The sequence below is a fragment of the Falco peregrinus genome, chromosome 14 (assembly GCF_023634155.1).
Source record: "Falco peregrinus isolate bFalPer1 chromosome 14, bFalPer1.pri, whole genome shotgun sequence".
In the NCBI taxonomy this organism is placed as follows: domain Eukaryota; kingdom Metazoa; phylum Chordata; class Aves; order Falconiformes; family Falconidae; genus Falco; species Falco peregrinus.
Genome location: NC_073734.1, coordinates 13,906,476 through 13,922,249, shown reverse-complemented (window position 1 = coordinate 13,922,249; position 15,774 = coordinate 13,906,476). Strand labels below are relative to the sequence as shown.

At 40.1% G+C, this 15,774-nt stretch overlaps 1 protein-coding gene across 1 annotated transcript in view; it reads right to left on the bottom strand.

Moving 5' to 3' along the window:
- PEPD (peptidase D) overlaps nt 1-15,774 on the bottom strand; it is a 141,342-nt gene that overhangs the window by 44,630 nt on the left and 80,938 nt on the right. Inside the window, exon 11 of the mRNA XM_055818519.1 lies at nt 10,997-11,074. Within this exon, the coding sequence (XP_055674494.1) occupies nt 10,997-11,074 (78 nt within the window). The remainder of the gene's footprint in view (nt 1-10,996; nt 11,075-15,774) is intronic.

Genomic DNA, 15,774 nt, shown 5'->3' with positions numbered 1-15,774 from the left:
ATGGTATCAAGATATTGTTTAAAAGCTCCTGTTCAGAATATCCTGTAGCTCATGCAGGTAATGCAATTTACAGAGATACAAAACAGTTACATGACTATTCTTCATCTAACCGAGATTAATGTAGCCATGTGGCCCCATACTTCTTGTTTGTCCTCAGCCGTGTCTTTTCATCTTGTCTACCTTCTCCACGACTTTCCCATCTTTGCTCCTTTTGTAACACTGTCTCACTTAAAGCTTTCCCAGACTAATGGGAGCCTTGTCTCAATCTTGCCTCACAGAGGATGACAAGATACGACACTAAGCTTAGCTCAGATAGGAAGAGTGTGAAGAAAAGTATATCTTTTACATTACATTTTGAAAGGGAGAGGGGTGCATGCCTGTAACTCTACAATGCCAACTACAGAGACTTCAAGTGGTTGTAACTAGAATACACAAAAGTTTGAGGTAGTTAAAAAAAACAAAACAAAACAAAAACCATCAACAACAAGAGATTACAACCAAACAAAAAACCCCACCTTCCCCAGGTGTTTGTGCCCTGCACTGCCCAGGACTTCCTCTCACTGCCACGAACACAGACACTGGCTCCCAGCAGCAGGGCAGCAGCGCGATGCAGAGACGAACAGCGGTGGGTGTGCTGTCACAGGGAAGGTGCGCCTCTGCTCCGCTGCTCTATCCCCACTGCTGAGAGAAAATGCGCTCCCCAACCCAACAACACTGTGTGGGATTGTCCTCTCTCAGAATGATTTGAGCCAAGCAGAAGAACTTGAGATCCATTTATCTCACAGGATATGAAATCTCAACCTCACTGAATTTACCAAATAAGCTGCACGTAAGGGCTGGTTCAGTAAACACCCACGTATTCTAGTAAGATTTTATGTGCTGCTTTCACATACAGGTTAAGGAGTCCCTCGCTTACAGTATTTATCTCTTGAAGAAATCTAAGACAACAGCCTTAAGCTTCTGCACTAAATAAACCAATTTCCATAATGAAGTATAACCCCTCTTCCACCCCCATGCAGTTCACTTTAATGCCTTATCAAAAAATGTTAAGTACGCCAGAGCAAAGAGCCAAACCACTTTTGATTGGCTTGTTCGCAGCTAAATTTGTCCCTGAGCACCGTCTCCCAGTGTTTCTGCTAAGCAAGGGGATGTCTCTAACACAGAAGTGCTGCATACCAATAAAGAATTGGGAACACCAAGCGAGTATTGCTGGTTCGCAGAAGGAGGCGGCAGCGATGAAGGCTTCACAAGATGCAGAAGGTAAAGTGCCAGCAATGCCTACTGAGCACCTCTGCTAGACCCACGCAGGCAATACGCCAGAGATCAGGAAAACTCTCCGGTGAAGTTCTGACAAAAGGGTTACCTGCTTAACTTGTCTTTTTCCCAAATGGGTAATTTTGCCTTGTTTTATTATCCTAATTATTATCCAATTTTAATTGACATATTTAATAAGCAACAGTACTTTCTTTAGCAGAGACAATTCTTTGATGAATAATCAGCCTAACAGAGATGGCAGCAAACCCCAAGTTTTGGACAGTTTCCATCCGTGAGGAGCCTCCCCATTGGAAAGGCGGTATCTGGGGCATTCATGGCTCTGGCTGACTTGCTCGAACAAGGAGCAAGGATGTCAGAGCTGCAGGGAAAAGAAGAGAGCGTGCAAGGAGAAACCTGTATTGGCAGCTGAGTACTTCCCAATCAAACCGAGGACAGCAAACCTCATTAGCTTCTCACCAGAACGTGAGATACCAGCACAGGGTAACACCACCACAGCTACATTTTCAGGTTACTGAAATTCTGCAGTTAACTAAACCAGTCCATTTCTAGAACGCTACTGAGAAGCGGAAGATACTTGCTGAAAGTGAATTGTTGAAGTTTGATACTTCTCACATGGGCCACCATTCTCAGGTGCTGACATTCAGACTTAAGAGCCTTAGCTTTCAGCAGCTGGTTTTGGACACTCTGACCTGTGTTCCCCAGCTTGGACAACCAACCGCTGGAGATCACAGCAATAGCTGAAGTGTCAGACCTTACTTACTGATTTTTATTGGAAATACTGTCAAGTTTTCTTATGTGTGTATGTGCACGCTCATGCACACGCACACAGACAGACGTGTAAGTAAAAGGCTAACATTTCACATTTTTTTCCATGGTGAAAAATGGGCCAATGTCCAATCGTACAGGTTTGTTTAGGTTTTTTAAACATCCTATAGCTGTTCTTGGAGTTGTTCAAGCAACCTCAAATTATCAGTTCTCAAATGGAATCCACCAGACAGGGGTTTCAGAGTACTCTACAGAAGATGACAACTGAACGCAAAAAAACCCCAGACAAGACAGCTGCTAGCCTTTCCATGGACTGGTCTGAACATTCAAGCCAAGTGCACAGTAACAAAGGCAGCAACTAGCACTCATAAGAAGAGTCTGCCCTTTCCCTAGCCAAGCATGCTATTTTGCCAGTAAGACTATTTTTTTCCTATGAAGAGATACCTACCCTTCATTGCAGCTCAAGTCAAAAGTATAGTACAGCAAAGTACAACTGAAATCCGAAACATTCTTGTCTTAATAAATTAGCTCAGCCTTGATGTGGAGCAGCATTACACTAGAAGGACTGACTCTTCCTGAGGTCCCAGCTCCACAAGACTGTGCCTCTAAGATGGGGTAACAAGTGGTGTCTGAACAGACAAGAGAAGACCCAACGCTGCTCAGAAGACAGGGACTAGGTAGGAATTACGTCTGGTTCAGGGGACACACACAAAGGGTGTGTTGGAGACTAACTGTACCTTTCCTCTGAGCCATGCAGTGGTTCAAATGCCACACAGCCTTCCTTTAAAATTGTATTTTGACCTATACAATTGAGTTCCCCACACCAAGAACAAGGAGAAAGATTTTGCTACTGAAATCCATCGAAGATGCAACATCCATCAAGAGTACACTTCTATCATACTTTATATGTACCTGTATTAAGAAAGACCACCATAACAAATGTATTACACTAAACGGCATTTATAAATGATCAATATTAAATCAAAAGCTATGAAAAAAATCCTAGGTTTTACCCCTGCTTGTTTTCCTTAAAGAGATGAACACCTTAGTCAAATCAGTCCAACAGCTGTCAAAGCAACTTCACACTCTCAGTTTTTTTCAGGCTATGCTGGGGATGCCAAGCTAAAACTATGACAGATAAAACTCATTTACAGGTAACAATTGAAAATATATTTCATGTACACTATAAAGAGCATGAAATTAAGAGGCAGACCATAACACAGCGCTTAAAGGAAAGCTAAAATTTGTTACAGCAAACACACCATTAATACTTAACGACATTTCTGACAGTAGGCAACCTCACAGCCTGAATTAGCCAGTACTAATAGAACACATTCAATTAGAGCAAAATTATTGTTAATTCTAGCAAATATTTTCCATTTTTAATCAAATTCATTTTTTCTAGATTAGCATAAAACTAATATAGTCTATAGGTACAACAAAAGGAAAAATACCTACACTTGATGAAAATAGTAAATATTAATCAAACCAGAGGAATCAAGCCAAAGGAATTATTTCAGAAATGGATAGCCAGTAGATTTTGCAATCAACCAGTAAGTAGTAGCAATGTACTTGGTATTATTATTAGAAACAAAACCATAACTAACAACAAGTTATTTCAAAACTGCAGACTGAAAGGTTAAAGCTAACCATAATTTTTGCATATTATTACAGCACCAAACTTCAAAATGCATAAAAAATGCACGAGGCCAAATGAAAATACCAGTCTCACCCACATAAAATAGTTGAGCATTTACATCTGACACATTAATATCCTGGGATCTTAAAAGCAGTGCTTTCAAGAAGTAATAAATACAATATTCTGTTCCGTAGGATAAATTGTTTTAATCGCAGACAATGAAGTACTTGGGGTAGAAAAGGGAGGACTTTATTATCTGATGCAGAAAGTGGTCACTTCCTGCTTTTCAATGCAACATTGCCCCCACCTGGACAAATGAATTTTGGATTATAAATTGGCATTAGTATCATGAAACTTGATAGAACAATGTAAATTGCGGCATAGTCTGGAAAAGAGTTACAGCAAACTTTTATCATTTTTTTGTAGTATACATTTTTCAAGCTCACCTAAGTCTTTTAGTTGACTTATTTAAAGTCTTCTCAGTGTCTTCCTGAAATAAATGATAGCCACTCAGTACTCATAAAAAGTCTTTTCTGATTAGATACTTACTCATTCTTGCAACAAAGAGAATAGTTATTTTCTACAAATAATACTGTATAATATTAAGATAAACATGCTGATATAGTTTCAATGCAATATGTGTACTGCATATGCATATCGTGTGCATATATAAAAGATAAATGCACATAGCTTAAACAGAAAATGAAAAATCTTGATTGTAGAAAACCATATATTATTGCTTTAGATCAAAAAATTCAAATTAGCGAAGTAACTTCTATTTTACCTAATAGAAGGCTTAGACTTCATGAACAACCATAAAAACTGAATCTGACCAGCTCTTGCAGTAATCATATTTGTTTTTGCAGTATTCTTCACACACCTTCAAGTGACCAACAGCTCCAGGAAGCCTGAACACTGTTCTCCGTCTCTCCTGAGTAATTACAAAATAAACAGCCCTGAACACTTAGCATCTTCCCTCTCTGTTTCATCCAGAACAACCTTTTGCAACTCCCTGTACTTGCAGTCAAGAAAAACTCCCTATGATGAACAAAGCTTTTGAAACGACAAAAGGAGGAGCGTTGGAAGTTAAACAGGATCTTTAGATGGCACCAGAAGTTACAATAACACACAAGTACCAAACGGGAGGAAACAAACCCAAGTTTAACATAACTTGAGTAGAATGCACATTATACACACAAAGGCAGTGCTCCTGGAAGGCTGCTGTGCCAGCACATGTTACCAATATCAAAACCCAGGACAACCACCTTCCAGACAGCACTTATTTTAGTGCCCCCTGGTGTCAATACTACTCCAATGCTTTACATTTGCATTAGGAAATTAAGGAAAGAAATGGAAATAAAAATATTCCTCAGACTTAAATTATACTGATAAAGTCGTTTTGCAACACTAGACTGCTTTCCATATCCCCAACTTCATTTGGCTACGGAAGTAATACATGTTAATATAGCCAAGACATATTTAAAACATTTAACACAGACACATTATGCTAAAATTACACTTTTATGACCGGATGTGCTTGATTTTGTGACATTAACAAAACCTCTCTAGTGCTTCAATTCTCGTACCCGAGTGCAAAAAACCTGTTTTGTTAAATAAACTTGTTTTGCTGCCATCACCAGCAGGTCATGGAAACAGCACTGAGCTTTTGCAGTGGGAAACATCCTGCTTCACCAAGGATACTGTACTCTTCCCAGTCTTTTCACTGAAACCAGTAAGCTTAAATCTGAAAGCGTTAAAATAAAGTCAAATAAAATGAAAGACATCATCTGATGGTACAACCTGCTTCCAGCTAAACTTCTAAAGTTAGTTTTATTTTATAAAGAATAGATAGTCCCACTGTGAAAACAAGGTTAATGGTCTCTCTCCTGCAGGTCTGCCGCACTTCACAAGCAGTTGATGCTGTACTTCCCTTAATGCTTTCACCCAAGCCCTCTTGAGAATTTACACTCTGGCCCTCACTCCAGGGAAAACTAGTATCTTCTACTAACTGCCTGTGCTGTGCTGGGCCCTGGAGCCGCAGGTGGACGTACCAAAGCGCCTGTTGTCCTCGGGGTGTGCAGAGCAGGCACAGCACCGCCACGGGGCTCCGCTGGCGAGGGTGCTCCAAGCGGGGACCTGCCCATGTGCCATGAAAGGAGACCACACCACACACCCCAGAGACCTTCATTAACACTGTGACTAAGGAGGATATTTCAAAATGCAAAAATACTGAGTGTTTCAGCAGACTAGACAATTATTTTCAGTATTTTGCAAAGCCAGAATGGACCAACTAACCCCCCAAAATGTCACCTAGTGCTTGAAGATCAGTGAACTTGCTAACAAAAGTTGCTTACTAAGTGCCGAATTTTCACTGAGACGCATTTGCCAGATGCCATAAAATGACCAAGACCTGCAACTCGTGACACCTGCAGAAAACCATTTCAGGTAATAGCCACATCTATTTCAGTGACATCTGGGCTCAGGCTTATTTTCTCACATTTCTATTATTTAAGCATGAGCCTCATCATGAAGAATCAATCTTTATTTTAAGATCATAGAAGCATTTTCTATTTGTCAAATGTTGCAGGAGCCCTGCTGATGAACTGCAATAAAACAAGCAACTCCCAAAGTGCCTTTGGCACACAGCAATGCCAAGAATCCACAAAGACAGGCTACATGAACTGCTAAGCTGCAGATTGAATTGTAATAAACTTAACAAACTATCATTTTTATCAATACCTTCTCAAATAAAACGAAGTGCACACTTCAGGTTCAGCATCTCTGATGGTTCCTACAACAAGCCACCGAACCACAAAGGTGAGAAAAGATGTTCGCCTTCCCCCTCTGCTGCACCCTATTTTGACAGCCAGTTTTCTCCTTCTCTGACAGCCACAGTCTGGCTCCACGCTGCAGCACTGGTGGGGCAGGGGCAAAAGACAGAAGGGTGAATGCAAGGCGATTTGCTTCCTTCATTTTTAAGAAAGCTGGTGCTTTTATTTTTCAGAAGGCAGATGCTGAGACCAATGCTTTTTGCAGAAACACACTGGCTTTGACTGAACTTTCCATGGATGCTGTTTCCCAGGGTCAAGTCATAACTTCCAGCCAAAGTCAGAGATCAACTTGAGGAGAGATGAAACCAGAGGTTTCCATCTCCCACAAGGGCTTTCTAGTCACTGAACTAATCTCAAAAGCAAAATAGCTACAAAAGAAGAGATCATGAGACACTTGCCCAAGAACAATGAGTAATGCAGGGGATGGCATTCGACGACTAGGAGCCCCAAGTGCTCATTTGCTCTTGGTTTATGCATAGCGGGGAGTCAGATCTCTGCTCCTTGAATTCATTTGCTTGGTTTTTTTTTCTTCTTGAGCAGCAACATTTAATTTTATTCTATCCCCCACCAAAATACGAAAGACCTCTGGTTATCTAAACTGGACTGGGGGGGTTGGGAGAGTGGCTCAAAAACCCCTGGAGAATTTGGTTTGGTTTCTTTCTGGCTCTGGCCTTGGATGGAGGCCTCTTGTGTACAGGGCAGGAGACTGCAAACTACAAGCACTCTGGCTTATGACTCCACTTTCCATATTACAAAACGCAGTTACAGCCTCACTACAGAAACAGCAGGTGCCTTGGCATACAATGAGTAATGCAATACCTTGAGACGATGCAGTAAACCTCAGTCTAGGGCTCAGTTTCTATCCAAGCTGTCACAAGTTTAAAATGACAGAAGAAAACTAGTATTTGTACATTAGCCTGGTCATACGTCATCACTGCAGGCTGTGATTTGCAACATTCTAAGTAGAAGACTTTATTTAAAGGTAATACCAAATGAAAGGGTGAAGCGCTTGGAACTGCAATTAACAAGGGTGGTCAGCCTACCCATTTATCTGCATGACCTTGCTGACCATGCACACAACTTACACTTGCTTAGGAAAAGTGTTTGGTTTAGACCATACCGATCAGACAATTTAAAATGTTCACCACACAAATGTTACAGTACATGAATTCTTTATATAAAACACCTACTTGCTGTTATTGCACTATTTACTTTTAATTTCAGGATCAGTTAAGTGCATGTATGTATTAAGTACCTAAACTTCCCTAAAACTATTGATTTCTTTCTATGTCAATCATAATACTTTGTGTTAGTTAGCTATTTGGCTTTTAACATTTAATAGACTGAAAACAACAGCCCTGCTTAGCAAGACAGCCCATATTAACCAGAAGCATCAGAATTTCTCTGTATAGTCTTTGTCTTGCACCAAGATCTTTTAGCTCAGAAGCTGTACCTGTAAAAAAATGTGGATTACGATGCAATATCACAGGTGTAATTCCGTACCAGTTTCTTACAGAAGCACTAAATGCATTTGATGTAGATTAATTTTCAAAAATGAACATCGTAAACCCAGGCTGTTCTAAACCTGCATGAGTTTTTGAAGAAGTCAAAGTCTTAAAAACAAATTAAAAATGCAATAGCGCAAGTATTTTTTGTCTATGATCTCCTGCTGATACCACCAAATCCTTGTAACTTCTATTTTTAAAAGAGCAAACAATGCATGCACTTGAGTGTTTCAGAGAAGCAAAGCATTAGTCTTCTAAATGTATTTTTTCTAATATTCAGGTGCTTTGTTCACTTATTTACTGACACTTACTGCACTGCACCACTTCGCATATAAGAAACCTGAGCAGCACATTTCTGCCAAACTCGTGGATGTTATTCATATCCACTAAATAATGTTCAGAAAAAGACATGAAATACTACTGAATAATTTAATAAAAATCACACCAAGTACCCAATCTTCTGGTTCTATTACATAAAAGTATAGGAATCATTAAGTTAGATTTATACCAAAATATTGGCAGAAGCCAAGTAAACCTTCATACACTTCTACTTCTGTTTCACCAAAAGTAAAGCCATTTTTCCCCTATATTCAAGGCTTCCCAACATTATCCAACAGAGGGCTCCCCATAGCTATTAAAAAACTTAATTGAGAGCCAAATACACGAACACTAACATTACCATATACATACAAATCAGCATACTGTCATTTTAATGACCTGTTCTGTATGCACATACACACATACCTACACCCAATTTAGAAATTTGTAAAAGCATACAGTAAAACCACCCAGGTAGAGCCCTGTCATCATTTGTATGCTGCTAAAGCACCACCAGCTCAAGATTCTTTCCCAAATGTTATTTTTAACTGTGGAAAATAAGTGTATTTTTAAATTGCCTTTACACAAATGAAATTACATTTTCTTCTAATTTCTTTACTCTCATTTGAGAAAAATACTAAGAAAATTGTGGGGCAAAGTCTGCCTGCTACGTGAGTATCAGCCACTGGGAGAGGCAAGGGCAGGGGCTGAAGCCCAGGTGGGTGCTCGTGCACATGGAGCACTTGCTTGTTAAAGCCAGCCTACACCTCACAGGCTTCACCTCGGCAAGACAAAGATGCAACTGGCCTGTTTCAGCAAGACAGGATTTCAAATCAGACTTCTCTTTGTTGAGTTGGTTACAAAGTGGGGTTGCAGTACACTAGTTTTGCAATGCTTGAGTGATTAACGTACTTGGTAGATTATGATTTTCTAACATTCAGATACCTGAGGCTAATAAAACCCAAACCTTTTCAAAAGATTTTGCCAAACAGCAGGAAATCTGAGTTTGTAGAGAGTCTTAGGATGTGCTCTCAGAGTTTAGGAATGACTTCAGCCATCCACTGAACTGTCCGCAGAGACTGTTAAGTGAAAGGGTCCAAAACCCTTCACCCTGAGATCTCCCAGTAACACTATTCCCCTCACCATTCAAAGGCCTTAATTTTAAATACAGGATATCATAATGCATTATGGTGTATCTTCTCTCAGTAACATATACTGAGATTTCCTGTAGACTACACACTTTTTTTGAAAATTTAATCAAACACCACAGCCAATACAGCATCACATTGGTGTGTCCTGCCTGATCCAAAAAACCTCACAGCGTATTATCTACGCAAATACAATGTAATCATAAGTCAAAACTATTGTCCTGTAATAAATTAACATTAGTATTTGATGGGTTTAGTAAGCTATTCACCACAGATTAAGATGATACATAAAACTACCGTACAAGAAGCTTTCAGAACATTTATACAGTATTAAAAAGTTACCTATCTGTAATGCAGTAAGTTCATTCTGCAGCACCTGTAGATGTGCCCAGAAAATTACCCAACAAAGCATTTTTTTTACTTCTGCGATTTTTTTTTTACTTCTGAGATTCAATTTGTTTTCCATAATAGCTTTTTTCACAAAAGCATTTTTGAGCTTATCTATAATAATACTAATTTGCTTTCCTCCACACCTTTACATTCAACTGTGAAAACACATACCTGTACCCTTTTCACATGTGCTACAAAAGTAATCTAATACATATTTTCCCCTGCATGTCAGTGATTAACTCCTCCAAAACCAGTTCTGCGCTTTTATAAACGCAGGCTTTTTGACCAAAGTCTTAGGAGGTGAAGCATAAAAGCTGTGACCAGCTATGTTACACACCACACAACTGGGCTTGTCTTTTAATTTACAGCAATGTATGTGGTGCTTTCATCCACCCTGCTTTCACCTGCAGTGATGCTGCAAAGCATGTGGACAGGTAATGCAAGCAGAAAAAATTTATGGTATTTGCAACTGCATAATGGGAATGCTAACCTCCAAGCAAAATATTTTTAGAAATTTTTGGCACAATACGGAACTAGAAACACCCTGCCCTAACCTGAATTGAGATGAGTTTAACCTCACACATTTGGAAGTCTACTTTCAGGCTGAGGTGTCTGGCTCTGCATAAGCATTTGGAAGATCTAATCAATATTGCAATTTGATGTACTACTTTAAAAGTAACCAAAACACTCTTGACCCTCCACCCTGTTGTGTTACAGGGTATGTTAATTTCCCTGCTTCAAGCAATTTCACAACACACCCCACCATCAGAGCTGAGGTTTGGATTTGAGGTTCAAGGGCAAACTCAGATGCCATTTTTTGCAAATGCACTTGTACTTAGAATACAGCCATTTCTTAAACTAAATTCCAAGTGCCTTTAGCACAGAAGTGTTTGAAAACAATCTCTCTTTTCCCTTTCAACTGGAGATGCAGGTATACAGGACCTTTGGAAGAAACCAGACTAGTGTGGTACACAAAATTACATGTTGCTTTAAAGATTTTGACTTTCATCATTATGCTGCCATCATTTTACTAATTAACTCCAAGAGTACCTATAGCGCATGTATGGAAACAGCAGTAGTATATAAAAAAATAAATAATCAAATTAACTCTAATCCTTTACTTACCACAAGTCTCCGTCTTCAATAGTCTTATCATTTGGGGCTCCAGCATGGCCATAGTGCAAAACAGATGAGTTCTCCCCACTGACAGGCAAAAAGAAAATTCAGCACAATTAACCGCAGCAATTAACTGCCGAAGAAACATTAACACATATGACATGAGAAGGAACACTGTAAAGATGTGACATTGTAAATGTCAGTGTATTCATATATTAGGCACAAAATTTTGCAGTTTGTAAGAGCTGCCACAGGTCCAGCCCTAGCATGGGCTGTAATAGCATAGATACCCTGCAGCTCACCCAGCAGAAATGGGTATGGAATGGGCATTTTTGCTACTCTGGCTGCAAGCTAGGAACTTTCTGCAGAAGGAACTTCCTACAGTTCAGACAAATACTGTCTACGTCCATGACAGTGTAAAGGATGCAATTATGCACGAGTAATTATTCAACTTACACTGATTTACTACTTTCTGGATTTTTTTTTAATTACTAAGTGATGTTTCCCTATTTGAGGCTAAATATTCTGAGGCATAAAACCCTAACTTCCACTGGAGTAACATTTGACATGTTTGAAACCTCTAGGAGTCAATGTGACTGGAAAAAATTCAGCTGTCCAAGTGAACAGCTCCGGTTCACCCCTGGCATGGCTATGCGTGACCTCTGCTGGAGCAGATACGCTGCGTGCTGCTTGGGCAGCATCCACAGCCGGCAACGTCAGTCGCAGTAACAGCATGAGAACTGACACTCTATTCTTACCTGTTATTAAAAATCACATTACAAAGAAAAGATTTTTATTCCTGGAAATCTTTCAGACTAAACTGCTGATTCACAGGAATAAAACAACTCCAGAGAAGGACGGACCCTTGTTCTGCACTTCTGAAGGTCCACGATCCATTCGGTGACCTTTATTTGGCCCTGACATCCTCTCTTGTCTACTGATATTCCCGCAGGTCCATCAAACATCAGTTAAAAGACGGTAAAGATCTTGAGCTCTACTTATTTTTCTTTTACTATTCTCCTCAGATAGATGCTCGCTCTCTTTTTTCTCTTCAAAAGGCTAGAATTACACCGTATCCAAAAATACATGTGTTGGGACAGGGGTGCTGCGCCAACTCTCTGACCCCTCCAGCTGACTTGCCAGTCTGTGTCTCACCTTTCATCAAAACCATATTGGTCATCCTGCTCAGATTTGAGTCTTTCAAATTGTGATGGTGGAACAGCTTCCTATCTTAGGTGAAAGGAATCTGAGGCTCAATTTCAATGATGTTTTTGCTGTATCTGGAGTAAATGTGCCACCTGACTTATTTTTCATATTAGGCTTCCGATATGTGCAATTATGAAAAGACTAAACATGCACTGTAGCCAAAAAGAAATGACCTTCCAGATACATTAAGTCCTTGTGATCAGTTAGGTATTTAATTGATCACTGGTAATTCAGATATAACAACTCCGTAATGATTACGGAGGAGAAAGTAGATGCTGCCTTAAGTTTCTGAAGGCTCTTAAATCTAAAGGGCTGGATCGTGTTATTATTTTGAAAGCAGTAGGTTTTTGTTCTTTTTTAGAACTTTAAAAAAGTGGCTTTTAGCATGTAAGAACTACTATGCAGCAAGGCAGTGAAGGACAATGTTTCAGAATCATGGGAATGATCTTCTGATACAAAGTGCATTTCTCAAAATTATACAAGCTCCAAAGGGAAAAATTAAAGATGTTAAATCAAGACTTTAAAACCGCCACAGAATTAAGGCTGCAACAAATTCATTTTGTGATACTGGTCCAATGGCTTAAGTCCAGTTTTACAACCAGCTGCTAGCTGGCTGCTTTTTACTTCCTGGACTCCTGGACTTGGGAACCTACGCTGTTGTGCTGCATAAAGCTGGCACACAAGATGAAGAAAGATGTGAGCTTCCTTCTGAGATGTCCTGTCTCCTGGGCACTGGTGGAATAGTTCCTTCCTTCTAGCCAAAATTCCAGCTTTCCACATCAGGACACTTTCAAACCTAGTTTGCCCAGTCTGAAAAACTATCTATAATACGGCAATGGACTGCAATCAAAAAAACAAAAAACAAACAAACAAAAAAAGTTTTCTGTTCCAGGCAATGTCTACAGTGGGAACTGTGCTTCCCATCTCAGCTGTCTCCTTTTGCATGCAGGTGACAGCAGCAGAGACTGCTCCTACCTCTGCATTGGACTATCAGCATCAGAGGAGGCAGCAAAATTTCCTGCCTGAAGAACTGTTTCCCAGGTGGAGGGAATTCCCTATTGGGGAGGGGCAGCACTTGGAAGCAGCTGAAATGCTCATATTTAAGGAAAAACACAAAAATAATAAAAAAACTCCCAACACCTGGCTTGCATACACATACTCATGCACACACATGCTCCACAACAGTTTGTCAGGGTTTTAGCTAAAAATGGGGATAACGCAGGAGAAGCAAATAGCACATGCATATATTTATGATCAACTTTTAAAAAATTATCAAGAAGCTTAAGGGCATGACTCCACACTAATGTATTTGCAGATAGCTTGTTTACTTATCATCATATGCTGGCACCCTCGTGTCATACACCATACCATCTGCATAAACAAGCCATACATTCAAATATGAGCACTGTGCAAATGCTTTCAACAATAGACATTGCAAATAGAAAGATGGGAGATTTCTTTTGCACATTTTAATGTAAAGGTTTTAGTTTACAAAATATTTCTATAAGGTTTGGCACCAACTGTTATGGAAGATGCGTGAAAAATCTGTTTTTCAGCACTGTTAGGAAAGTGTTGAGCAGCATACAATCTTTCTTGGCATTTGAGACTCCTTATCTGTCACGCACATCTTGGCTCTGTCACGTAAATGGGATCACACCACAGGAGAGCACAGTTGGTGCTGAAGACCAGATATGCACACCATATGCATTTCAAGTTTTTTGTTTGAAGTGATCGGGGTGGGGAGGTCTGCTCACTTTGGCTAACACCCATTAGCAACCAAGGCACAGCAGACCTGCTCCTGAAAGCAGTCCCAGCTGTTTTTCACCCAAAAGAAATCCAGCACGTGCACTCCAGGACGGGTTCCTGGCTCTAAGCAAAGCCCTGCAGCTGGAGGTGAGTGGGAGACCTTGCTTCAGAAATGCACTACTGACCCAAATGAAAACACTGATGTGGTCACACCTCCAGCACGTTCCTGCCACGAGGTGCAACTCCAGTCTTCCTCACAGGAAGCACCTTTAGCACCGTCCCAAGATGAAGGCAAGAAAGATGCTTCAGGAGCAATGCTTTAGTAGTGATGTGTACCCAACAAGGCAAATGCTGCAGCTAGCCAGAAATCGTTCATAATGATTAATTTTCAAGGTGGTGTCAAAACAATTTAAACAAACCCCCAGCCACTGGCAAAGCAAATGAGCCTTCCTGTAGAAGCTACTTCTTTGCTTCCCAAGGAGCAAGAGTTGAAAGGTCTGGCATTACAGTGCCAAATTCAGGGCTTAAAATGAAGTGCTGTGGGGAGGTGCGGATCTCTGGCAGCTCCGCTGCCTTCCTGGAGGTCAGCACCTTTGAAAACCACCACGTCTGGGAATGCTGATGTCTGCCTTCAGGCAGCCAACCTGAAAAATTCTCCAAGAAATTTCTGTGTATCTATTTTTATTCCTTTAATAATTCGCCTTGAACTGGTGCCAAAGATGTGTTTGTTACAGAAAGAATTGCGTGAAGCGGCGGAAAAGCTGCAAATTAACACCACTGAGAATGCACACAGTAGGAAGAGATTCAGATTACTAGGAAAGGAAGAAAAGTCCCCCAAATACATTTTAGATCTGGAAACACCCTGAAAACAAATGACTAGAACAAAGAGAAAGAGGGGGGGATGTCAGCAATATTTTAAGAACAGGACAAAGCTGAGCATCAAGCATTACAAAAAGCAGCTATTAGCTCTACATTAAGAACATCTAAAGAAAAACCAACAGACCATTAACTAAAAAGGCAAACTATCTCCACCATGATTTAAATAAAATCAATCCAGAAGGAAGCGCTAACAGCCTTCTCTCCACTTTTTCATCTATGAGATGAAATCTTAAAAAGTTGATTGAAAAGAAAGAAAAACAGATTTAATAAGTATCCTAACCTTATCCAAAAAGCGTTACTTATGATCCTCAGACAGAGGAAGGCATTTTCCTGTAGTACATTATTCTTAATCTCTGGTATCATCTGCTGAGAGCTGTCATCTTCCTGGAGACATTTTTCAAGAAGATTTGAACCTAAGTCTAAGATGCCACAGTACTACAAAGCAGCTGACCATGGCTTCTGTGGTGGTAGCAGAGATACTGGTACCTCCACCTCCACCTAACTCCAGCTGGAAACTCCGTGCCTGGTTACCAGTGGATGTCATCCATCATAGGGTCACCAGGACACACTGTGCATGTAACTTTACCTTTGTTTTCCCCTTTGTAGAAATGGTTACTTGGTACACTAAGACGCTGCAATGAATAATTCATTAGCATTTTCACACCACTCAGAAGTCACTTTGTAGATTAGTGCTAAATATATCCAAGTATGTTTATCAAATACTACTATTCTCATTTAATTGCACCTACATTACATCTGTTTGTGCTTCAGGCCTTACTTACTTACTTACGAGTTGACAGTCTTTGAAAGTTATCTCTAATATAGGACTATGCTATGTGACCAGTTGTAACACGTAACGTGTGTTACTATTCTCAACTGACTGGAGAGTGAATACATGCAAGTGAACACATAAAGCATATCTGCTCACACCAAATGTTCATTTACCGTCTCCTCAA